This window comes from Sceloporus undulatus, chromosome 6 (genome assembly GCF_019175285.1).
Source record: "Sceloporus undulatus isolate JIND9_A2432 ecotype Alabama chromosome 6, SceUnd_v1.1, whole genome shotgun sequence".
Classification (NCBI taxonomy): domain Eukaryota; kingdom Metazoa; phylum Chordata; class Lepidosauria; order Squamata; family Phrynosomatidae; genus Sceloporus; species Sceloporus undulatus.
In genome coordinates, this window is record NC_056527.1 from 94,627,082 (window position 1) to 94,654,493 (window position 27,412).

Here is a 27,412-nt window from a genome sequence, read left to right on the forward strand (position 1 = left end):
TACAACTCAGTTACCTATATTAACAGGAATATGCAATTTCTCTTTTCAAGTCCTTATATTGTTTTCTTTCATTATTCTTCAGTAACATATATCCTCTTCCTTCTGTCAACTTCCCCATTCTCTTTCTGCATAATGGATGGAATTACTGCCCCTTATGCATGGAACTCCATGCTTTTTGCCAATAATAAACCTCTTGTTGTGAATCCTTAATGTTGTTAGAACAACAAACGAACAGACTTGTATCAACTTCCCAAAGGGCTTTCACTGCAGCTGATCTAAAATTGTGGAATGGTCTTCCGGAAGAGATCTGTCTCATTACATCCTTGGAGGGACTTAAGAAGGTGATTAAGATGGATCTCTTCCAGCAAGCTTATCCACCTGATCTTCTATAAGACATATTGTTTCCTTCTCTTTGACTACTGTATAAATTTATTGTTATTATTTTAGGATAGAGTTAGTTTTTAATTGAAGCACTATTGCTTTTGTATTCTACTGATGTGTTTAGCTGTATTTTATTGGATTGTAATTCCGCCTTGATCCACCTGGGAGAGGCAAGAAATATAATTTATTTATTTATTTATTATTATTAACTTTAATCTCATTCTTAACAGAAATGAAGCCTAAAGACATGTAAAATCACTTTTTGAAATTTAATTCTTGTCAACTCTGATGTCTTTCCCAACCTGTCCTAATTTAGACTAGAGTAAGGACTTAACATTTTCCTGTTTTTCCTCTACCACCAAATTATTTTTGAAGAAAGAAAGGAGTTACATGGTTCCAAATTAAATCTGATCTCTATCTGATCTGTTGCCAACTGTAAGTGATCACAGCAGGTCCAGTGTACTTTTTGATGTTGCCAAAGGGTATTGAGGGGAAAAGCAACACATCCTTACCAGTGTGGGTTTTCATGTGCTCATCAAAGTACTGTTTCATGTTAAAGTCTTTACCACACCACTGGCACATAAACTGCTTGTGTCCAATGTGTATGCTCATATGGGAACGAAGCTGATATTTGTACTGAAACCTTTCATCACAGTTCTGTAAGAGACAATGAGGAACAGATCTTTAATTTGTAGAAATCACAGGCAAGGAGACTACAATACTGCAACAGTATATTTCACAGTACAGCAATGTATTTGTGACAAAACCTTGTTTTATCACCCTGCATTTCAAAGTTACTAACCACATATAATAAAACAATTACAATCATAACTATGAAAACTGAATGGGAATCCTCTGTAATGCAGTTCTGGGGATAGTGAGCATATTGTCTCAAACTGAGACACACAATCTACATGATGATTTCATGGATTATTATGTTGGTAGAAATGAAATGCAATAATTATTTTTTAGATTTATGGATCTCAAGGCAAGATTTATGGATCTCAAACCACCTTAAGTGGTTTGGCCAGGGAGAAGAAAATGGAATTTATTTCAAATCCCACCACTCAAGGTATAAGTTTTATAAGAATCTGTAGAAGAATTAGACTGCCTTAAGATCACTGTAAGTTGGAAACAGACACATAACAACAACAAATGCTGATATACGTTTACACATAACAACAAATGCTGATATACGTTTTGCAAATACCAAACTAAGTACAATATGCAGGTTATGTGTGGGAGGAATTGGCTGCTTCATGCAGCCACTCAGTCAATGATATAGATGACAAAAGAGGACTCTGCCATTCCATGAGTCGTAGTATTTTTGTCCTGTATATTCACACTCAAATGTTGTTATATTGCTGCCTAGACTAAAAGAGGATATAAGCAAAATTGGCAACATGATGGCTACTTATGAATCCATTAATGCACACTACTGCAACAGCACAGATAGTCAGCAGTTAGCAGCTTTGTATGAAGAAAAGCATACTTTAACATGCTTCTGCTACTCTCACTTTTAACCAACTACGGGGATGGGTAGAATCCATATGCTCATAAACAGCTGAAGCAGTCACTAGCAGTAGTGTACAATGTGCACTGTACTTGTGTCTTGCTTAAGGGCCTATCATGAGGTTCTGGCTATCTACTGTGGGAAGACAACATTGGACTAGAAGAGCCTTTGGTGAGATCTAGCACTGTTGATGTTACCAGTCTCAGGGTTAAATCATGACTATAAAGCTTTTGAAGTCAAAATGGTGCTTAATGCCACATTGAATTGACAGGGCTCATACCTCACATCGGAAAGGCTTCTCTCCAGAATGCTGCAGGGAATGAACCTTCAATGACATACTGCGTTTGAAGGATTTTCCACAGGTTTCACATGTAAATGGCATGTCCTTTGTATGTGCTGAAATATCAAATTATGGAAGTGTTTATATGTTAGCATGAACAGGCAACTTCATTTACATCATCACTTATACAATATTGCATCCTAAGATTTATTTAAGATTCTACAAGAATATGTGTCCGGGTACTTTTTAACCCTTTACTATGGTGACTAAAAGAAAGAGACTTTATGGGACTAAAAAATCATGTAATCTCATCTCATACTCAAGCAGGCTCTTTCACAAAGTACTAACAATCTAACTGATGTTTTTATTTGATTTCATTAACATCTATAGCACCTTCCAGACAAAATCATTCCCAGGCTGGTTTATAACAAAACAAATAAAGGAATATTGAAATAAAACTTTGCAATTAAAACTCAAAAACTAAAAGCCAAAAAGAAAAACCAGAAGATCAGAGTTTTGGGCAAGGAGGGGGAACCTATGGTTCTCCAAATCCTTCAATTCCTGGTTTGATCAGTGATGAGGTGGTCCATTAGCATTTGGAAGACTGGTGGTTTCTTACCCCATCTGACTGCAATCAATTTGGCAATATGAGTTTACCTCAGAATGAGCAAACAAGGCCTATCAATCTAACTACCAGAAAAAAACTTTTCTATGCTTGAATTATTGCATAAACGTAAAGAGCTACATTTCCCAATGTCTCATTATCAAAGAGGAAAACAACCATTAGCTATTAGCCCACCTTGTCCTAACTTTGAGGACAAACATTCGATCTTACTGGGTCAATTCAATGGTTTCATCCTAGCATTAAATGTATCTTAAACAAAGAGACTCAATTAAGCAGAGCAATCATCAGCTTCTATGACTCAGCTGCAGCTACTTAAACCAAACAAAGACTATCTCCCTCTTAAATTACACTGAACATATTTCTGCCAGACCATCAGGCCCAGAGGCAACAAAGTGTTGTTAGCTGGAACAACTTGCCAACCTTTAGTCTAAGATGCAGTTAAGATACATATTCTGATGACAGACCTCTTTACACAATTAGGAGAGAAATAACAGCATATAAAGCTAAATCAAGGTGAAATATTCTTTGGGTGTACACAGACTGGAGTATCCCAGCTGCCTTCTCCCAAGATACATTTGCAGCTTTTGCGTATCACAGCCTCCCGCACTTGCCAGTTCTTATAAAGAAAAAAAAGGTGAATCTTGATATTAAAAATCTAAAATTGAGTCGCCAAGATCTGCTTGTCTGCCCTTTTGTCACATGGGCATTCGGCTGATGTAAGCATTCACTCTGACATTAGGGCCTTGGCCGCAAATAGGGATTCACTGGTTAACTGGAATCAGTACTGTACAGGGTTAGAACTGGAGAGAAAGTTTACAAAAAGCATTTATATATTCATAACACAACCTGTTATGTTATGACTATATCCTGTAATCAAGAGGGGGACTTTGAACAGCCTTAGAAGTATGGAACAGAGACACAACATTGTGGGGAAAAACAAGCAGCAAAAACTCACCAACCATGTGCTTTCGCACGTGAGCCATGGTGTAGAACTTCTTTTCACATATCTCACAGGAGAATTTTTTCTCTGCATATCCATGGACAATCTTGATATGCTCATGGAGGGACCACAGCTTCTTGAATGATTTATTACAGGTAACACACTGAATGGATGGATGGGACAAAGAGGCATAATTCAAACAGAGCTCACTTCTGGTACTTCAACGCAGCTATAGCCAAACTGATGTAAATACACATAACAATAGAGATCACAATCCTGGATGCATTATTTTGGGGCAATTAACAATATCCACCATCATTTCATAAGAGATATCAATGTGAAAGATACCAGCTTAGCTCAAAGAAGGGAATGTTGGTAGACTTAGAACGCCACCTGCTGATTCCTCAGGAAATGAACATGAGATTTCAAGAATCTGTTAGATATACAGTGGCTCAATCTAGTGGTTTTGAGGAAAGCATGTAGCATTGGTGTTGCAGAAGAATTTAGCATGACCTATGATGGGCCAAACCATTTTTGTGATTAAATCCACCATGCCCTTGCTGGCATGGAACCATGATATTCTAACTCTGAAAAAAGACAGCAGATTTGGCTGATCGGTACTTTGGAAGAATAGAATAAATTATTCAGAGTGAAGTATACTCAAACTTCTTACCCAGATCAGAAATATCTAGCAGTTTAGGCAGGAACTGAGGGGGGGGGGGGGGGAAGCAAGGAAGTTATCCAAAGGCTTTTTTTAAATTAGGGATTTACAGAATGTTGCACCTAAGCAAGGGCATACAAGTCTGCAGTAATAATACCAATGCACGTATCCAAAAATAAATTATGTTTCTGAGTTAAATCCCAATATTTCATATCTATAGACTTTGTCTTGACAAATTGTAATAACTTATCCCCTCTTACTGCTTGTGACTCTCCAGATCTGCTATAATGGTCCCCCAATCCTGTGGAGTAATTAGTGGCCTAAGGCACAGAAGCTTGCAGAAAGAGAGGAAACTTGAACCACTAGCAATTCTGTTTGCAGAACGCCACCAGTGGATGTAACGTAACATCCACTAAATACAAATACACACAAAAATACAAAGATACAATTTACTTCAACTGTTGAACAACAAGTTAGAAGTGTGAATAACCCCAAATAATTCTTAAAATAATCCCTAATGTCCAGGCTATGCTCAATCTGTGCTCAAAAATTAAAATTCTATTCCAAGAATTAGCAAAGTGCAATTTTATCATTTGTATCAATTACATAAACATAATACGTATACATAGAAGAGCTAACAATTTAGTTAGTAAAACAATTTTAATGAGACAAATAAATACAGGTTGAGTCTCCCTTATTCAGAATTCTGAAACATTCCAAAAACAAAAACTTCTTTCATAGATTTTTGGACTTTTGTAAAAATTGCAGTGCAGACCTCATGGACTACAATGGATATTTTGATCACTTAGAGATGCACTTTTGTTTTAAATAATGTATACAGAGGTACACCCACACTGTACCACATTGCCACTTTTAACTGTACATCATGTACACAAATTCTAGTCACTTGCCACGTATGTAATTTTCCTGTAAATAAACCTCACCTGGGGCAGAAATATATTTTTTCTCCCTTCATGTTAAAAATGTACACGTTAAATCACTACATGTTAAAAATCTACATACTCTGCTTCATCTTTAATTCTCAAATTTGTCTTCATTCTACCATAGCGCAACCTCTAATGCAACTATTTAAGTGTGATACGTCTAGTGTTATAGCCAACATAATATGCAGGGGCAAAAAATTACTCTTGTTTTTCAGTCAAACCATGATGCAAAAATACCAGGCCCTGGTTGACCCCATTTAGAGAAAATCAAAATTTCTTCTATTCAGGGGGACAAAAGGATTCTCTGAACTCAGGAAATATTCCACAATACAGAGTGTGCATTTCATATTACTTCATCATACAGTCATTCTACCTTTTTCTGGCTCTGAGTATCTGGGTAAAACAAACTTTGGACATGGGTTTATTTTAATACACATTTGGACATGGATTTATTTTAATACCCTTTAGTACACTGGAATTCTCACTTGAATAAAAATTATTCCACAACTCTAACAATGCACTTTTTCCTAAATATGGCTATGTGCCTTCAACTCAACTCTGACTTATGGTAACCCTATCGTGGGGTTTTCTTCTTACAGTGCAAGAGGGCTAAAAGAGAGGCCTCTCACTAAGAGAACAGCAGAACCAATGAAGAGTCTTGTGAAACCTTGCACAAAACCACCATAATTGAACAAAATAACAGAAATCTATCAAAAATGGAAATATTACAGTACAGCACATTGACTATAAGAGAGCAGTTCCTGAGTGCAGAAACTTTAAATGGAGACTATGGTCCAAAACATACTGCAGAAATAATGCAGTTTAAGACCACTTTAACTGCCCTGATTCAATGCTAGGGAATTCTGGGAACTGTAGTTCTATGAGATATTTGGCTTTCTCTGTCAGAGACCTCTGGTGCCACAATAAACTAGAATTCCCAGGATTCCCTAGCACTGAGCAATGGCAGTTAAAAGGGTCTCAAACTGCATTATTTCTGCAGTGTGTTTTGGACCTCTGACACAAATCCACTTAATTACAATTTATCAAGTAGTTCAATTATAACAATTGTACCTTTAATTGGCATACTTTTATGATAGTATGTGTATTAATTAGCTTAGCATTATCAGGACGATTTTGCTATCACCAACACTGCTTTTTCAGTGATCACGGAAAAGCACTTCTATGGAGACAGACCTGTTAATCAGTTGCATCAAAAATAGTGAGAATCTTGCTGCACCTTAACAATTTATATATTTTGTTATTATGTAGGTGGATGAATGAGTCAGGAACTGTAATTGGTAGGGTCAGAGGAACTGAAATGCAAAAGGTATGGTACAAAAGAGTGATACCTTCACAATTATAATTAACTTGCAGTATTTGGGTGCTATTATAGACATCCTTGCACGTAAAAAGACTTTGTTCTTATTTAAGCTGCAGGGGACGGAATCAGCATCTTGGTGAATTCTTGTTTAGCTTTTTTATGTTGAACTGCTTAAAAATTCCTGAATTTATAACTAGTAGTCATACTATCCTGGGAGACTGAAGTGTCTCCACTCCTCTGATTGTCCTGTAAATCTATTACTGCTGTTATTAATGATAGAGTTGGTTTTTTTTAACTAAAATTATTATTGCTGTCGTGTTTTATTGACTGTTTTTGGATGTATTTTAGGCTGTAATCCCGCCTCGATCCATCTGGGAGTGGTAGGAAATATAAATAATCTATTTATTTTATTGTGTACCTATTACTATTTTTATGTCAGATTAGTGTACAGTAATCCACAGAATCATAGAATTGGAAGAGATAACAAGGGCATCCATGGAAGACACAATCAAAGCACTCCCAATGCTGGCAATCCAGACTCCATTTAAAATCCTTGAAAGAAGACGACTCCACTGTTGAACAGCTCCTACCATCAGGAAGTTCTTTCTAATGTTTAGGTGGAATCTCTTTTCCTGTAGTTTGAGTCCCCTAAGTCATAGTCTCCAAAGCAGCAGCAAACAAGTTTGCTCCATTCTCAATATGACATTCTTTTAAATATTTAAACATGGCTATCATGTCACCTCTTAATCTTCTCTTCCCCAGGCTGAACTTACTGAGGCTTCTTAAACCACGGCTCATAGAACATGGTTTCCAAACCTATCACCATTTTGGTCATCCTCCTGGTTGTCAATATCCCTCCTGAACTGTGGTGCCCAAAATTGAACACAGTGTTGCAGGTGAGGTCTGACCAAAGCAGAGTACAATGGCACTGTTACTTCCCTAAATCTAGACAGCCAAGGGTTATATTGACCTTTTTAGCTGCTGCATCACACTGCACACTATTCTTTTGTCTAGATCAGGGGTGGGGAACCTAAAGCTCTTCAGGTTCTGATGAATTCCCATTCCCATTATGTCTTACCACCAGCCATGCTGAAGGAGGTTTTATCCAGGGTCATGAGGGCTTGGTTGTGGCTCTTCCCCTTATGGTGATGCTACATCTAGTGTCACCATATGAGGAGGAGCTACAACCGAGCTCTCATGAGTATTGTTCAAAACCTGGAGGGCCATAAGTTCCCCACCCCTGGTCTAAAGACTGTTCTGTTTGTCCTATGTAGAATGCAGTAGGGCACTGCTGGCAAATGACAGCATATATCACACTGGAACATGACTCAGTGTATAAGCTGTGATGTTCTGGATAGCATTTCTAGAACATCAACCAACTGGCTATCAATTAGCTTCCGGGCACAATACAAAGTGTTGGTTATTACCTTTAAAAACCTACATGGCTTGGGCCTGAGTTACTTGAGGGAACGCCTCTCCCTACACAATCTGCCCCGTACTCTCAGAACATCAGGGAAGAATCTACTTGATTATCCAAAAACAAGATTAATAACAACTTCCTGCAAGGCATTTACCGCTGTGGCCCCCAAATTGTGGAACAACTTATCAGAAGAGATCCATCTTATCACCATCTTGGAAGCTTTCAAGAGAGCACTCAAGATGGACCTCTTCTGGTGGGCCTACCCACCTGACCTACTATAACTGATCCAGAAAGAACCCCACCCCAACTGTAATAAGATGGAAATAGACGACAAGCTAGTCTTTTTAGTAGTTGTGATAATACTGTGATTTTATTGGATATATTGTAATATGATTCTTTTTGCTAAAACAGACTAAGATCCAAAACACCCTGCAGAAATAATACAGTTTGAGACTGCTTTAACTGCCCTGGCTCAATGCTAGGGAATTGTGGGAACTGTAGTTTTGTGAGACACTGAGCCTTCTCTGTCAAAGGGCTTTGGTGTCACAATAAACTAGAATTCCCAGGATTCCCTAGCACTGAGCCAGGGCATTTAAAGTGGTCTCACACTGGATTATTTCTGCAGTGAATTTTTGACCTAAGATAGCTATTTTGGCAAGTTAAGTATCTGCTTTTTCAACATGATGTGTTCTTAAGGCTTGCGGATTGGCCAGTTAATACCATTGCTCACCACTGATAATACCCACAAAACCAGAGCATGAATGGCACCATAATTTGAATTCCCACAATTCTGAAAAAGGAGAAAGCCTGAGGCACTGGAAAGGAGAAGAGAAAAAGGAATCCTAACAGTTCTTCCCTTGCTATAATTAGAGTTGATAATCTAATTTACACAGTAATCTGTCTCTTATGTCACATTGTATGAATTACACATTGGATGAATTACTACACAGTTTTGTAATATGTACACAAATGTGTATTTCACAACATGTACATTTCATCAAGAAGCTGCAATTAGCTATTCCATATATGTATGGTTCAGACTCTTATCCATTTGTTATGCATTGCAGTGTTCTTTACCGCTTTCCTACATAGAAATAAATTCCATGTACACAAATAGTCAGGGGTGAAGTAACACATGGAGCCATTCCTTTCTCTAACACACAACAAACTCAGATTTACATTTGCATTCATATTCTTCAGAAATTCAATTTGTTTATACTAGACAGTGCTCAAAGCAGATGTATTCTCAGCTCCTGTTTCGCTATTTCCATTGTAGTGCTGTGCAGTGAAATCCTGTATCTCAGCTGTTATTTCTTTCCACCTCCCCCATTCAGACAAACTGGTTTCCTTTAATGTGTAATAGAACATGTTGATAGAGGCAGAAAGGCCTGGAACCTTGTTCTTCGCAAAGGATTTCCCCCCCCCTTTCAAATGTCCAGGGGAAAGCAGAAGGCAGGGATACCTGGCAAACAGGTGAGAACCTACCTGAATATTTTTTTCACAGTCTGTTTGCTGGTGAAGGGAGAGCTCACTTTCTAGAACAAATTTCTTCCCGCACTTGTCGCAGATCTGCATGCGCCTATGAGTGACGTTCATGTGCTTCTCCAGATACCAGCGCGTGTTAAACACCCTGGGACACTTCTCACAGGTCAAAGTCTCCTTTTCTTCACACTTTGACTTCTGCACAGGTGCCTTGGGCTCCTTTGCAGCTTTCTTCTTACGCTTGGGAGGCTCAACGCTCTTTCTACGGCCCCTTGTAGTTCTGGAAGTAGGGGAAGTTGTGGCGGCTGCAGCAGATGCAGCTCTCCTTGTTCTCCTTTGTGCAACACTATCTTTCTCCTCTCTTTGCTCTTTTTTCTTCTGCCTCTCATTTTCCTCCTCATCATTACTGTCTTCAGTGGCCTCTTCCTCCCCACTGTCACCCTCCTCTTCCTCACTGCTGGTCTTAAGAACAGCAGTTTCTTTGGACTGGGAGGGGACCCCCTTCTCCCCTTTTGATACATTTAATGTTTGGTTGTTAAGGTTTACCTCTACTATTATCTGCTCCCTTTTGTAAGTCACTTCATCTTCCTCCTCGTCCTCCTCCTGCAAGTCGTCAGAGTTCTCCCTGTCTTCTTTCACGGCTTGGACCTCTCCTACTGTTCTGTCCTCCCTGAAATATGGCTGTTCCTCTCTTTCATGGAGATGTGGCTTATTTGTTTTTGGGTCCACCAATATGGAGTATGGACTTCCAGACTCCCTTTTGTACACTTTGGTGGACAAGTCAAGTTCTTGGTTGGCACCATGATAGAAAGGGGGTGGCACTTGAGCCCTCTCCTCTTGTGCCATCCCTGCTACATGTGTGGTGCAGTTTTTAGCCATCTGCTGGCAAGAGCTGGCTGTTTCATTCATGGGGGCTCCCGATTCATTGAGCACCTTGTATTCCAGAATACCAATGCAGTAGCTCCTCTGGAACAAGATGAATCGTCGAAAATAACTAACACATGACTGCCTTTGGAAAGCAGAGTACCAAAGCATGTGTAGGTCATGGAATTCTGGTTTTACAGCACGAAGACACTGGCAGCCGTTTGCAGGAAGAAAGCTGCCAATCAACAGCTGAACATTTTGTCTAGAAAAGAAGGAGAAAATTAAGTCAGTGGCTTAAACATAACAGAAGGAACATAGACTAATCTAAGCAAAGTACAGGATTTGCTGTACAAATTGTTAACTATTCTCAATAATGGACTATTCATCTTATAGCCTGGAGGGGGGAGAAAAGGTTTTGTTTTATTGCTAGCAAGTATGTGCTTTTCACCTGGTCCTCAGGGTAATGGAAGATGCAGTTTTAAAAAGAAATTGCTTCATCTACCATAAAGATGGCACATAACAAACAGCATCATGTCTAATTGTGAACACAAGCATTCACTCTGGCATTCTCTTCATGGAGTGTTTAAATATCACAATCAAGACTACAACAGAATTATAAAAATCATGTCAGACATCTAAATTTGATTAACGGAAAGGATAAAGTATTCCTTAATTTTATTTAAAACATTTAATCATGCAGATTCATTTCAATTCATTTCACATCTATTGAAAACTCCTGCAAATCCTGGTTTAGTCTCCAAATGAACTTTTCATATTAAATCTCTAACAAGCCTAGATGGATTCTGTGTTTTCAATTTCTGGGTCAGATTACAGAATCTGATATTCAGCACAGAACCTTGCACGTCATGAAAATATTCTACCATTACAGTCGCAAAGACCATTTTGAAAACTTGTGGGTGGTATGTAGTGAAATAGGAATGCAGGAAGCTGTCTTGTTTCTGGTCAGTCTAGTTATCAATCTAGCTCTATAGTCTCTACTATGACAGGCAACTACTCCCTACGGCTTGTGGCCCAAAATCTTTTCCATCACCTGCTATCTAGTCCTTTTAGCTGGAGGGGCCACGGAATCAATCTGGCACCTTTTGTATGAAAAGCATGCATGCTACTTTTGAGTTAGCGGAAGTTTCAAACTACAATAACTTTAGCCAGCCCATACAGAATGTATGGCAAAATTCATGCATGCGTGGATATGCTAAGTTCTCTGTCTTTTAGAAGGAGGCAGAGTAACTACCTTATCAGCTAAGGTACTGTAGCTACAAAGTATTCCAAGACACAAGTGGAATTTCAAAAACTGGGTCCAACAATACATTTGCACTGTAAATTCATTTCCTACAGGAGGAGTTTTACCTTGTATAAAACAGGTACATTCCCTGCAATGGATTTTCCAATCTTTCTGCTTTCAAAAATTATAATATCTGGATTGAACTGAGGGTTATATACCATCAGCAAATCAACTAATGACTGCAAGCATGTGTTCAAGAACTGCAGTGTCGCATGTGGGTTTGGTGAAAAGGAGAAACAAAACTAGATATCAGTGTGTAATGTGATGCCTAACTGACATAACTACAATAAGGCATGTTTCACTGATATACTGGCCCAATCTGCTTTCAGCAGCTCTTGTAAATACCTCAATCTACTAATATAAACAATATAAACTCTATTCAGACATAGGTATTAAGAATAAGCTCTGCAGGAAGGTGATAAGCACATTTGATAACATCAGAAAATAAAGGCACAGCTCCTGCAGTGACGTTTAGGCAAAGCCACTCTTCCTCTAAATTGCAGATATGCACCAAAGAAGAGGACAAATGGAAGAGGCAATGGAAAGGTTTTGTCTATGTACTGTACTAGAGGGAAATGTTCTGGTCAGAATATTATTTATAGCATGCCTTTCTCCTAAAATGGGATTCAACACAGCTTACAATGTAACAGTAGGCCAAAGAAAGGTTGGCAAGCATATTATGTAAAAAGCAAAAACAGAAGGTGTGTAGCACAGTGGCTCTCAAGGAGTGAGGTGGGACCCTTGGGGGGATCGGGCAAGGTTTGCTCAAGGGGCACATGAGACTTGGAGGCCCTGATACTTCCTCCTCCTCTTTTCCCAAACTTGTTTGTGTGTGAAATTTACACATGCATTGAGTTAAATGGTGAATTTACTTAAATTAAATTATGTTCTAATTTGAATGGTTATTTCCTTATAAAATGTTAAAATATGAATATACATGAATGTGTGAATGAACGCACACTAGATAAACAATCTTTTTCACATATTACATCGGGGGGGGGGGAAGCACAACATCCGCATGTAGTTGTAAAGAGGGGCCCATGGGTAAAATGTTTGAGTACCACCGATGTAGCAGTTTACAAGTGGCTACATCTCTTCCGTTCAAAAACAAGATGTTTACATGCCAAATGATTTCTACTGCTACTAAAATAAATTAGAGACATCTACCATCACACAGATCAGAGGCTTTGAGGTCTTTACTTTCACTCTACATCTGAAATACACATCAGTTTGCAGTGTGTCTATTTTGAAATATAGAAGGAGAACGTGGGACTTATATTTCAATCCAACTGCTGTCTCAAATATAGCAGACTTACTGAATGAAAAGCTGAATGGCAAAATAATTTCTATATACATCCCATTGGCGTAGGCCACAGTTACATTTCATTTATACAGTACTTCTTCAATCTTTTGCCTTTGAAAATATTTTTGTCCACATAGAAGTCTCTATAAAGTGGCTTGCATAATAAAAACTCTAACGCTAAACATCATTTCCAAGAAATAATCTCCACTGAGTGCAGTGGTCTTCTATCTGAGTAAGCATGCCCAGGTGTGTACTGCAAAACTGGGACACACTCAAAGTAGGGGTTTTTTTTGCCTTTGAACTACGACTTTTGAAAATAAACAAGCCAATAAACCACAATGTATGATGTTCCTCTATTTTAAAACTGAATTTTGAGTAATGAAATACAGATCTTTTTCATGAACAAATTACAGATCTTAACAGCAATTAAAAAGCCTGCTTTTATTTTTATCGAACAGTTTTCCCCAATACATTGCATATTCTGTGAATGTACCAAGGAGAGGTAGTAATATTATCAGTAAAAACGTGCTGGAGGACAGTGTTTAGAGTTGTATTAAGTGCTCTCTACTCTTAAACTAATACACATTAAAGAACAGTTAAACCAACTGTAATATATCTGTGTTCCATTAACAATCCACATTATCCCAAGATTTAATTATGATAAATGGCTGATAAGCATTTAAATCCAACCTCAGTGAAAATGATAATTTATAAGAAGGGGAATAAAATATAGCCTTTAAAAGAACACATAAGGGAATTGTTCCTGCTGATCACTTTTTTGATAAAGAAATACATGGTATGTTTAGTCTACTTTCTGACCATTTTAAAGCAAAATGTCCATTTTTACATCAAACTCAGATTAATATTCTCTTACTTTAACATAAAAGCAAAATAAAAACAGAGGACAAAAGTTTTCTGTCCTCCGATTATCTACACTGCACAATTATAGCAATCTGAGCTATGTTTAATTGCCATGGTCCCCTTGAGTGGAATCCTGGGATTTGTAGTGTGATGAGGTACTTGGAATTCTCTGCTACAGAGTTCTGAACTATAGCACTAGAACCCTCTAACAGGAAAGTCTAAGTACAGTATCTATCTAACTAAAAATCCTGTAATTTCATAAGGTGGAGCCATGGCAATTAAAGTGGTACCAAATGTTTGAATCCCACTGGTTAGTCTCAACTACAATACAGCAAACCCACTGAATCAGTTGCTGAATGGCATTTTTTTTAAAGTAAGTGGCCTCATACCAAGCCAGACCACTGGCTTACCTAGGTCCAAAACACACTGCAGAAATAACCCAGTTTGAGACTGATTTAACTGCCTTGGCTCAGTGCTAAGGAATACTGAGAATTGTAGTTTATTGTGGCATCAGAGCTCTCTAGCAGAGAAGGCTAAATGTCTCACAAAACTATGGCTCCCAGAATTCCCTAGCACTGAGCCAGCGCAGTTAAAAGAGGCCTCAAACTAGCTTTTTTCTGCAGTGTGGTTTGGACCCTAATTCACTAAAATGTCTACTAACATTCCCAGCTTTATGTCCTCCAGCTATGTTTGGATTACAATGCCGATCATGTCTCAACCAGAATGGACACTGACTAGTCTATACTGACTGGCAGTAGCTCTCCCAGGTATCCAGCAACATTCAACTATCCAACTGAAGGGATTAAACCTGGGGCCTTTGATGTACGTGCAAACCCTGCACTCTACCACTGGGCCACTAGCTTTCTCTATTAATGGTAGACTGATTTGTGTGCAGAACACACAACTATTTCCCACAGTACTTGACTAGATACCTTATACAAATTATACAGCACTGATAGTTATGTTTTTAAAAAACCTGATGTTAAAAAACTGTCTAACATTATGCTAGATGTTTGACAATTGGCTCCAAGCTGCCTATCTCCAAAGGGAGCCCTTGTGGGAACCTCAGGCATTCAAGAAAGAGCCAGCCAGCTTCTCTGACTTTTTCTTCTCTTTCTCACAGACACTTTCTCTTACTTCCACATAACAATGCTAGCAGACATATAGGATCTTAGGATCTCAGTCTCTTAAGCTAAACAGCTGAAAAATTTCACACTCAAGAGACATATGATCATCCACATGATAGGTAATCGTATAGAAAGGCAAGGCAATTTTTGGAAAACAACTGGATTATCTTTGTGGATCTTGCACCTCTACTGAGATCAAATGTCCCCATGTTCTTTCCTCAAAGTATTTCTCACATATCTGATAGATGGGGTATACATTCCTTCACATTACAAGTATGCTTTTTTCAAGCATAAGGGTAAGTCATTCTTGAGATTCAGCATACAGTGGGCCCTCCATATTTGCAGCTTTGACATCTGCAGTTCTGATAATTCACAGATTTGACTAATAAGTTCTCTCTAGGTGCAACTCTGCCAGAGGTTTAGCACAGTCACACGGGAGGACCTAGAGATTCCCAGAGAAAACACTTCTCTAGGTTTTTGTAGGTTTTCCAGCTTCCAGAGGATGTTGACCACGGAGTTATGCTAGAGGACTGAGAGGTATTCTCTCAGGTTTAAAATAAAAGTTGGCTTTTTTTATTTGTTCTTTTTCCACTTTCACGGGGCTCCTGTGACCCTAACCCCAGAAAATGTGGAGGGCGTACTGTATTACCATTTTGAGTCTGTTTTGAGCAGGCAATGATATCTGTAAAGCATGCTTTGTAGGTATATTTAATTACCTCATGGTGTCCTATAACTTAGCAAAGACTTTGGGAATTACTGCTTGACCATATAATGTCAAGGGCGCCCATGAGCATGAGGTAGCTGAAACTACTTTTACCTCACATTTATCATTGCTTAGGAACAGTCACAGAACAATTATTTTCTCCAAATTACCAAGGTATACAACTCAGAACTTTGAGAGACTCTTGTATTAAGTAATGACAAACATGCTCTTGCATTAGTAACAGAAATGAATTTAACACATTTTATAAAATCCCAAGTATGTGCGTACACTGATTTTATCTGAGGACAAATTCAAATTGAAGAAGCTACACGAATATTCCCAAATACAAAAACATCTACAGGACCAAAAGTGAGCATGTTCAAGCCTGCAAGTCATTTCCATAAAAGATATGCCAATAAAATTAATGTTATCATAAAAATGATGTGGGCCCATATAGCTACTGCTTTACCTGCAACTACCAGAATAGATTCTGTTCATCACATAATATACAGTTTAAATTCAGTTTAGATGATAAGAACTCATGCCTCTTGGTTTTGTAATACAGTAACTAAAATTTCCTTCTTAGTTGTGAATTTCATGCTTTAATATTGACTGATCTTTGGCCAGATTTAAATGGTCATAACCAGACTAAATGCAATTCCCTAGTACAGAGTGAAATAATTATTTTTAATAAGAATTAATTTCTACTGAGGTCAACTGAGCTTATTCCACAAAAATCAATGTTCAGTCCTATATACCAACTTGTAATGTGCCCTGTTGAACTCAGTAAGATTTATACTCACATTAGAGAAGGACATTATATAATCCTCTACATGCTGTTGTTCTGCAACTCCTTTCACCTCTACTCTACATAATCAATATGAAAATTAATGGGAGTGGGGTCCAAAAAGATTTGGAGGAGCACAATTTCCCTATCTCTACTTTTAATTTTTACACACATACCATGATCCTCAAGTTTATGACACAGCAAGAGAACCAACAACACTTGCTGAGGTAGAGGGCTTGCTACCTCTAGTGGCAAAGCTATTCAGTCTTGAAAATAAGCCAGTACAAACTACCAGATTGGGGAAAAAGTGACCTCTCAAGAAGCAAGTAACCATTGCCATGCTAGCTAAGGAGAAAGAAAAGCTTCCTCTTTTGCAAACAGTACAGAAATGCATGCTACTAGTCTTTTATTAGACTGTTAAAGAAAATACCCTCTGCTAAGCAGACTGGTAGAGAAAAATCCTCCCATTGACAGGATAATGTGTTTCCCTGCAGATAACAGAGGAAGTAATACTCCCTCTCTGCACAAAAAACCAAGTGGACAGCAGAAGAGAGCTGGAGTGGTCCATATCTTTTTTGTCAGTCTCCTCAGTTGCCTCCATGGAAGTCCTAGTTGCCTTCAGCTATTAAGCAAGTTGTTAGTACAAGCACAGTGTATTTGTAAGAATGAAGGCAAAATATAAAAACCAGTAACATGAACTAGGACTCTGGAGACCAGGGTTCAAATCCAATCTGGGGCATATAAACCCACTGGGCAAATTACACTCTCATCCTCAGAGGATGGCAATGGCAAATCCACTCTGAAGAAACATGCCAAGAAAACCCCATGATAGGCTTCGCATTAGGGTTGCCATAAGTCAGAAACAACATGGAAGGCACACAATAAGAGTAACAAAGTATGAACATTACCCAAAGATAAATAGAGATAATTTTTTTTAAAAAAGTATAAAAGACTTTAGCAATGCTGACCTCTTTAAAGAGGAGTAATCATACACACACAAATACATATACACAATTCAATAATAATGATAATAATTTATTTGTATCCCACCCAATCAACGAGGAATCCGGGCGGCTAACAGTAGAAGTACAATAAAAATGAATGAATCCCTTCCCAGCCCCCCAACCATGTAAAGCAGACAATAACAATAAACAATATCAATACAGTGGCAATCAATAGGAAAACATAAGAACGTTACAAATCAAACAAGCCTTTCCCCAACTCCTCAGGACAAGCTCACATCAAAACAATACTAAGCAAATTAAATATAAACATAGCATAATATCTGATAGAAAAAACATAAAAATGTCAGTTTCAGTATGTCAAAAACCATAATCTATATAACATAATAAACATCAAAAACTAGTTTATCACAATTAAAAACAACAACCCCAATTAAACAGATCAAAGGTTCAAAGGAGGCTTAATATTACTTGTAGGCATAAGATTATTTCTTATGCATAAGATTATCTTATACCAAACTTTATATCCAGTTTTCTTCCCACCCCAATACAAAAACAATCCTTTAAGAGAGGAAGAATTATCTAATCCACATGGTCTCATTTTATATGACCTCACAATAGCCCACTTTTCCTAGAAAAGAACCCTGCTTCCAATGAAGCCTTGATATGCCTAACACCCAGACATCCCTCTCAGTTGAAACTCGCCTTCAGAAAAGAAACAAATAAATGGAAACCTAGTAAGTGACTCTCAGAAAAAGAAGAGGTTATGTTATAGAATGTTTTTTTAAAAAAAGTCCTAAATTTATAAACTAATAAAGAGTACCACTATTTGCGTCCCAGTTAATTTAAAACTGCCCTTTTCAACCCTAAAAGAACTTCCATCTGGTTTACAATAAAAAAAAAAAAAGGAAGATGTGCAATTGAAAAGTCATAAAAATACATGAGAACCACAAAAGTAAATACAAAAATATTAGAATGGGAATGTTTCCAATGTTGCCCTGCACAGAACACTCGTGCAACGTTGTCTGTTGATACCTCTGCATGCCTATTACAAGAGCTTATGGAAGTGTGGGCTTAGAGGCTGATTGTTGGCCTAGACAGGTTGATTCCCTGCTTGGCCATAAAAACCAATTGGGTGACTCTGGCAGTCACACAATCTCAACCTCAGGTAGAGCATAGCAAAACCTCATCTGACACCAATCTGCCAAGAAAACTCCATGATAGGTTTGCTTTAAAGTCGCCATAAGTCAGAAAATGACTTAGCCACACAGCAGCAAACAACAACAGCAGCAACAAAAACAACACTGCAGAAATTCAACCACGCACAGATTTAGTTCACACTAGGATTCAGTATAACTGGGCAAGGCTCCTAGGCATGTCTTTACAGGTCAAACCTCCTTGGACACCAGAGGTGTTTTGGATTTGGATGGGGGGGGGGGGGGGAAATTTTGGAACACCTGTATTTACATATACGTATACAATGAGATCTTGGTAATGGAGACCATATCTAAACACAAAATTCATTTAAAAATAATAATAATAATAATAATAAATTTTATAGCCTGCCCAATCACAAGGAATCTGGGCGGTTTACAGCAATAAAAATACAGAGAGATACAAAAAATAAGAAAAACAGAGTGACGTAAGTCACAGTAATTCACTCCCTCCCAGGCTTGATGATGACAGTGTTGGAATAAAGGGAGCTCTTCTTGGGGCTAGCCGATGGAATTTGGGCCTGCCTTTTCACTCCCTCCCAGGCTGGATGATGGACAGCTGGCATGGAGGGAGGGCTCTTTCTTTGAGTCAAGAATTTAAGTTCCTATGGCGGGGTCACACCACCAGAAAGAGGCGCCTCTCGGGCCTCTCTTTGCTCCGCAGGAGCGCCGCAGCAACCAAATGCGCGGCGCTCCTGCAAAGCAAAAAGGACGCCCCGGAAGCAGCTCCCTTTGTGGCGTTGCTGCGATGCCGCAAAGTGCAAGGAACGGCTGGATGAACATTACCCGCCACGTTTTGGTGGGTGCGCCGACAGCGCGGTGCCCTCATCACATGCAAGGGCGCCGGGCATGTGGGCAGCTCTGCCCACCAGGCAGCGCTCGCAAGTGACGAGGGCGCCTCAAGGCCCATCGTCCGGTCCTATATATGCACATAGCCAGAACGTAATTTTATACAATGTTTTAATCATTTTGTGCATGAAACAAAGTTTGTGTTACATGACACCAAAAAGCAAAAGTGTCACTATTCAGTCCCCATGTAAAAAGTTTTGTCTGTGGAATATTCAAGATTTCGAATTCCAGATAAGGAAGGACTCTGGGCCCATTCCCCACTTATGGTTTAATTTGCTCCTGATTGCCCTCGCTCTGATTGAGGTTCGAAGTAAAAGGTCCCTTGAAATAGTGGGATCGTTCTTTTCTATGGGGAGTGGTCGCGCGCCCCACGGGGGAGGAGGAAAACAAGGGCCAGTCGGGGCACCGGGGAGTTGGTCTGGAAGCCGGGTGACGAGGCAGGGGCTCCTGACAAGCATGGCCAGCCCAAACCACACCCCCCCCTGCCTGGCCTCAGCCCCAAGGGGCGCATGAATTGGGAGTTGGGCTCTGTGCCCTCCTCTGAGGCTGAAGAGCATGACTCCCAAAGCCACGCAGTGGGTTTCCAGGGCTGAGGAGCAAGGTGAGGCCTCCTCGTGCCCTGTCGCTGGCTCTCTCCAGCAGCCTCTTCCTAGGTAAACCCCCCCCCCCGAGGGCCTTCCTCCTGCCCTGGCAGCGGCTCGACTGCCCCATGGTCCATGGAAAGGGCGAGGGGAGCCAACAGGCCAACCTCAGAAGGAGGGTTGCCAGGAGCAGGTGGTGCCCCCTCCCAAGCAGCCTCTCTGGCCTCCTTCCACCCGAGCCCCTCCGGACCAACTCTGGGCCCCCCGCTGCCCCCTTCAGCGCTCTCGAGGGCATGCCTTCCTCCCACCCTCGCATCAGCCTCCGAATGCAAACCCACTGGATGGTGACCCTGGGCAAGGACACACTCCTCAGCCCTGGAGGAGGGCCTTGCCATGGTAAAAAAAAAAAAGGGAGGAGGATGACGACGACGACCGGAGGAGAGAGGAGGCAAGCCAGGGACGGCGGTAAGAGGAGGTGGAACCCCCCCTTTTCTTAAAAAAAAATCGCAAATCGCTAGATGTAAAGTAACCACTTTGCAAGTGGCTTTCAGCAATAGAGGAGTTTGATGTTTATTTTTTAAACAAACAAACAAAACAACAACACTGCGGGTGTCTCTGGTGGGGAGCCCTCTGTCATTGTCACAATCGATCTGATCTGGTGTTCCCCTGTTGGAATCATGTCGGAATTGACGCTTGGGCAAAACCCACCAAAAAGTAGTGTTGGGATATCCGCTTTTTTAAACGTTTGCTCTGCTTTTCCCCCAATGGAATCAATCCATATGAGATCAATCGATTTCCAGGGAGAACGAGGGCAGATACCCTGGTTCGAGCTTATCGTAATGGGAATGGGGCCTCAATCTGTATAAACATTTTTTAAGACATGGCTCTGACCAATGCTGTAAATATGAAAATACTTAGTTTCGAAATGGAAAACACTCAGAACATGTTTGCATGCACTTGGAGGGTTCCCATCTGCCTGAATCTAAACTGTCAGATACTGACCCAAATAAAAATTATCTAAATGATTTAAGCAAAACCCCTATGTAATAAACATATAAAACCTAGGAAAAAAACAGAGCATTTTCTGAATACTGCAGTTCAAAAATTGGTTTAGTGAGATGACATGGATAAATAGGATCCACAGAATCCAGTTTATCAATTATAGGGAGTGTGTATTGCTACTGCTTTTAAGTGATAAGCCGGGGTTCCCACAGATTCCTGGCTTAACTATCATCCAAACCAGTCTGTTCTAGCTGAATATCTATCACTTGCTCCTGAAAAAAAACATTATTTTTATTAAAACACAATTATCTTCCCTATACTTAAATTTTACATATTTAAATCTGTTTAAGGTTCTACTAATCAATAAGCATGTGATATGCCATATCGTTTTAACAGAGTGGCTACTGATGGAGGTACTAAGGCAAGAAATTTTCTTTGGCTAACTCCCACTGCAATTTCTCAAGGTCCTTGTGTTTATTCTTTAAACTACAAGAGCAATGGAAATACTCAAACTAGCAGTTTTTATGCCTGTTTCATTTAAACTGCACACTTACAATGAGGTCCAAATTGGGATTTAGAGAATAAGGACTAAGAAAGTGCACTTCTAACCTCATTTGCTGTTTACATGCTTTATTACTTTACCTAATCGTACCCTAACCAGTGCTTAACTAAGCGTAAGGTTCGCTCCAGTAATTCTCTATATTAGAACGCAGGATGCATACAATGCAGAGTGAATCAATAAAATGACGGCATCTCAATATTCAAATTCGATAAACCTATCTTATTACCACAGAGGATCCTAATAATGCACCATGCTTATTTACCTGGAAGATAAAAAAATAATCAAGTTTTTCTGAACAAAGAAGACTTGAAATAGCAGGCCACCACAAATCAAGTGTACCATATTCAATCTTGTGATATTATAATTTATACTATTTCTAGCCTTGAATATGAAGGATAGAGGGAGCAAAAATCCTCGTTCCCCTTTTCAATCATAGTGTTTATCAACCCATGATCTCAACGACCTAAAATGAATGCAAACAATGCTGCATAGATTAGGGAAACATTACTCAAAGCCAATCACTACAGTCTCAATGAGGTGCTGCCAAAAATTTCCAAGGATGAAGCTGCTCACAATGCATCTCAAACAATCCCAGACATACACATAGTATACGTTACTCTTGAGTGCCCTATGGCTGTTTCTTGCACACCAAATAAATGCAACGACAATCACTTTAACAGTTTGTCCAAAGACAAGATACCCTATATACTCCAGACTGGGAACACATTAAGACATTAACGGGGGCAGTACAGAGACTATATTATACCCCTGTTGAGACGCCATTGGCTGCCTGTTTCCGGGCACAATTCAAAGCACTGGCTATGACTTAATAAGCCATATATGGCTCAGGTCCAGCGCTATTTTGCAGACTTTGGGGTGAAAAGTGAGCAGGAAAAAGTGGCTTGAAGCTGCCTTTTCTGACTGCATTGAACATTACCAACAGCATTGCCTGTTCCCAAGGTGGCTGGAGTGCGCATGTCATGATCACACAGTGTGGCTTCAAGCCATGCCACTGGATACTTTTTTAAAACTTTCCCCCCCACCATCCCTGCACACTTTCACAGGAGCAAACTCCTGGCAACTGCCCCCCTACTGGATGGCCTCCCTGTGAACCTGACACAGTCATATGTGCAGTGCTTCACCAGGACAGGGCATCGGAGCAGAGGTATGCCCATGCAGATGCTGGCAAGGTACAATCAGCCACCCTTTCCCCATTCCACCTCTCTGATTGTCTGTTGTGTATGTTGTATTCATCTCCAGAGCGTTTTAAGGTTTCTCTCCGGGCATTGCCACCTCACCCTTGGGTACGGCAGCTCTGTCCCTTTTAAATGTGCTCCTGTGATGGGGCGTTTACATGCACAATGAGGTAGGATAGAGTCCCCTTTAGAGCCTCCCTGATTGGGCATTTAACGTACATGCGAAGGTTAGCACTTGCTGAAGAAGCAAAATCCAGCTCATTTTGTTCAGCTTTTCCATTTTAGCCATCTTGGCTGTCCTCAAGACATGCATCGTCTACATCCCCCACCTCGAAGCCAGCTGGAAACCTGCTTATTTTGACCTTCTGTTTTGCCCCTTTGTCTCCCTGCACAAGCCGCCAGAGCTCTGAGATCATCAGGAGAAGCCCTTCCCTCAGTCCCACCAGCATTGCAGCCAGTTGGTGAGGCACAGAGAGGACCTTCTTGGAGGCTGACCCAGATTCTGGAACTACCTTCCCAGTGGGCCAGAATGACCCCCCTTGTTACCCTTCTGTTGATAGGCTTAAACTTTTTATTCAAACAGGCTTTTAAAAAAGTATTTTAAAAATGGGCTGGAATGCCATATGTCTTTTAATCTGAACTCTTTCAGTGCTTTTTAAAATCTTTTAAATTGCATTTTATTTCTCTTTTGGTGGGGGGGGGGTTTGTGATTTGTTTTAATACTGTGGGCCCCTTGGTATCTGCTGGGTTTTGGTTCCAGGAGCCCTCAACTGAACAAAATCCATGTATGCTCAAGTCAATAATACAAGGGCAGTGAAAATGGTGCCCCTTACATAAAATGAAAAGTCAAATGTTGCTTTTTGAAATTTACATATTTTTAATATTTCAAGTGTGGACATTTGAATTTGGCATAAAGAATCATGGGTACAGAGGGTCAACTGTACTGCAATTTTAATGCCCCTCTCTTGTGAGCGCTCGGATACAATTCTGGGGGGAAAGGATAACACAACAACACTAATGTACAGAATAGTATTTAATCACACTCTAATTCCCCCCAGGTTGCAGATGCACTCGTCAGCTCTCAAAGGACTGAGTCCCATTAATTCTTTCCAAGGCACGCTTCCCTACCATGCACCCCTTGAGAAAAGTTTTTCAAGCAACAAAGATGGTCCTTAAATTGGAATGTACCCTGATGGATCTGTTCCATGGTCAACCGTATCCATTTTTCACTCCAATGTACTGAAACCAAATAATGAATATGACTCATTGGTTATTCTAAACTTTCTCTGGCACAACGCATTAGAGAAAAAGCAACATAAATGACAGTTTAAAGATCAGATGCTTGCACCATTTATTTCTAACCTGGAAGTGAAGAATGGATCCTCATTTTCCAGCCATTTAATAAAACCTCACAGCACAATTAATGCTGCCCACAGCCACAACTGCTCTTGAAATTTGCACATTCCCATTTTCCCGAGCACAATAGTGAACCATCACGGGGTACCACACATATACATCTACTGTCATCACTACCACACATAATAGTAGTATGGTTGATTGGACAGCTTCCTTGGTAAGAGCATTATAGACTCAAATCTATTCATCTCAATGTACTGTTAAGACTCTGCAGACAGTGAGGCAACCACTGTATAACCATGTTAATCTAGAATTTTTAGTAAATAAACAACTCCAAATAAAAAGTTGACTTATCATGGATCAATGGGACAGGTACTTTACTCATAAAAAAATAAACCATCCGCGTGGAAGTCAAGAGTCGTTTTGGAAGCCTGAGCCCTCCTTACTCTCTCACCCATCCAGCCTTTTAGGGTGGACATAAAACAGTTTATCAGTGAGTCCGCCATAAACAGGTGCCATACGTAAATGGCTTTCAGCATACGCTGAAGTTGTATGACAAAAGAATGAGCGTGTACCCATGGCACGTGCGCCTCCTGCTGTGGCACAGCACGAGCCCCATTACATTGATGGGGCGCAAGCATATGCACTTTTCGCCTTACACGGGGGGGGGGGAGGATGGAGCCCCCACGCAAGATACGGTCCTCTGTACTGTTGTCATTTTGCATTTCTTTGGCAGTTGTTTTTCTTTGCTTCATGCTTAATGTCCTTTGTTAAATGCCCTTAGGTTTACTCTCCACATATCCACAGGCCATGTGAAAATCCATAATTTCGCCCCAAAATCTACCCTCGTTTATACCTGAAGTCAACATAGTCAGTATAATACAGTAATTCATTTTCCAGTAAATACATTTTGATCATTGAAATTCTCTACCACTCCGACTTCTATGTCACCAGTTTGTTCATTTGTTACATATATATTCAGATGTTTATGCCTCGGTCTGTCTCACCAGCATAAATATTAAGCTGAGCTGGGGGAAAGGTAGTGTGATATAGCGAAGTAGCTGGGCTCTGTGTGTGCAACCCTTGGTTACAGACCTTCTTATAGTTATGATTCTGTTTCCTCTGTATATTGTTGTCAGCTACTACAACCAGACAAGCTATAGACCCTTAATACCATACACCAAAACTTATGTAGATGCACATAAGGAAACAATGGCGCATACTGCATACAGTCAGGCTGACTTGACTACGTGCACTCCAAGGGCTGCAGTGGCAACTAAAGGAGAAAGATTTAGGGCAGTACTTCATTGTTTTTCATAGAACATAGAGTTGGGAGAGACACAAGGGCCATCCAGTTCAACCTCCGCGCGGCAGGAACCTAACCAAAGCATCCTACGGATAGCCATCCTTCAAATCATTTCCGACTCTGACAACCTATCCCAGGTTGGCTTGGCAAGATTTGCTGGGGGGGGGGGGAGGTGCCATGGATTCCTGGAGGCTGAGAGAGTGTGACTGGCCCAGTCATCCAGTGTGTTTCCATGGCTGGGCTGGGATTCGAACCCTGTTCTCCAGAGTTTAGTCCAACTGTCAAGCCTATATACTATGAAATCGAAGGCTTTCACAGCTTCGGTCTGTGGGTTTTCCAGGCTATGGTGCCATGCTCTGTAAGAATTATTCCTGATCGGCTTCTCCTGCATCTGTGGCTGGCACCTTCAGAAGGTGGCAGCATGGTACTTAAGTACTGAGGAAGTAACGGAAGTCTACAAAAGCTCATACTTTCATAATTCTTCAGTTAGTCTCAAAGGTGCTACAAGATCTCTCTATGTACTAAGCAAGAATAATTTTTAGGGGAATCCCTTTTCCTGTTAGTTTGAATCCAGGCTCTGTGTCCTGTCCTCTGGGCAGAAGAAAGCAAGCTTGCTCCATGCTCATTGACATCCTGCCTGGGACTGTGGTAGAGTATCCTTCTTTGGAGGTTTTTAAACAGAGGCTAGTTGACCATCTGCCAGGAGTGCCTTGACGTGTATCCCTCCGTGACAAAGGGTTGGACTGGATGCCCTTGTTCTCTTCCAACTCTGATTATATGATAAAAAGGTAAAGTAGTCTCTTGACATGGATGTCTATTGTGACAAGGTAGGGGGGTGCTCAACTCTATTTTTAAGCTGAAGAGCCAGCGTTGTCCGGGGACCAAGGCTCTGGCGGTCATGCAACCATACTGCACCGAACGCTGTTACGTCAGACTGAGAAGTGGTACCGACTATCTGCTTGCATTTGCAAGCCATCTATCTCTCTATCTACAGCTAACTATCTACCCATCTATGTACTTGAATCTGCTATCTTCTATATATCTGCTTCTATCCTACCTACCTACTATCTATATTCTACTTGCACCTGCAAGCTCCTATCCATCTACCTATTTATCTACTTGCATTTGCAACCTATTATCTACCTACCTACCTATTTGCATTTGCAAGCTACTATCCCTCATCTACCCTACTTGCCTTGCAGGCTTTCGAACTGCTACTTTGGCGAAGCTGGGACTAAGACAGGAGCTCCTGGCCTGGAACCTTCTGATCCTCCCGATCATCCGAACTGGTGTCCTTAGCCACTAAGCCCGCACTCATATGTACAACGATCCTTTCAAATTTTAAACGGGGCTGTTCATCCCTTCCCCTTCTCCAGCAAGACACCCAGCTCCCAAGTCTCCCTCACCGAAGGCATGCTTCCCAATGGAACTGAGTAAGGCAGCACTTGGGGGGGGAATATAAAGGCTTATGAAGGGACCCTCCCCGGGGAACAGACTCCCCAGTCGGGACCCAGCTCCTGTGCAGCCGCTGCCCCGTCCATCGCCATCGCCGCCGCCTCCTCCGCCCCCCTCCTCTTCCCCCTCGGCCGCCCCCTCCGCCGCCGCCTCCTCCTCCCCGCCTCCGCGGGCCCATGCCTAGACGGTGGAGGGGAGGGGGGAAGGCGGAGGCGGCGGCCAGGGCCCTCCTCCCTTCTGCCCTCCCCTCGCTCCAGGCCCTCTTCCTCCTCCTCTCTCCTTCTCCCCGGACCAGGCCTCGGCCCCTCAGCCGCTCCGGGGGCACCGCGGGTCCCTCTCCGTGCCTCCCGGCGCCCTCCCTCCGACGCCGCAGCGCTACGTGGCCGCGGACGCAGCCAACCAACTCTGTCGCTC

General features: G+C 40.8%; 1 protein-coding gene across 1 annotated transcript in view; it reads right to left on the reverse strand.

Annotated features, from left to right (window-relative positions):
- Positions 1-27,106, reverse strand: part of ZNF652 (zinc finger protein 652) — a 30,546-nt gene extending 3,440 nt beyond the window's left edge. The window contains exons 1-5 of the mRNA XM_042475113.1: positions 27,046-27,106; positions 9,571-10,697; positions 3,755-3,902; positions 2,175-2,290; positions 894-1,038 (exon numbers count right to left, since the gene is read on the reverse strand). Coding sequence (XP_042331047.1) covers positions 894-1,038; positions 2,175-2,290; positions 3,755-3,902; positions 9,571-10,602 — 1,441 coding nt within the window. The 5' untranslated portion in view covers positions 10,603-10,697; positions 27,046-27,106. The remainder of the gene's footprint in view (positions 1-893; positions 1,039-2,174; positions 2,291-3,754; positions 3,903-9,570; positions 10,698-27,045) is intronic.
- Between the last annotated feature and the right edge of the window lie 306 nt (positions 27,107-27,412).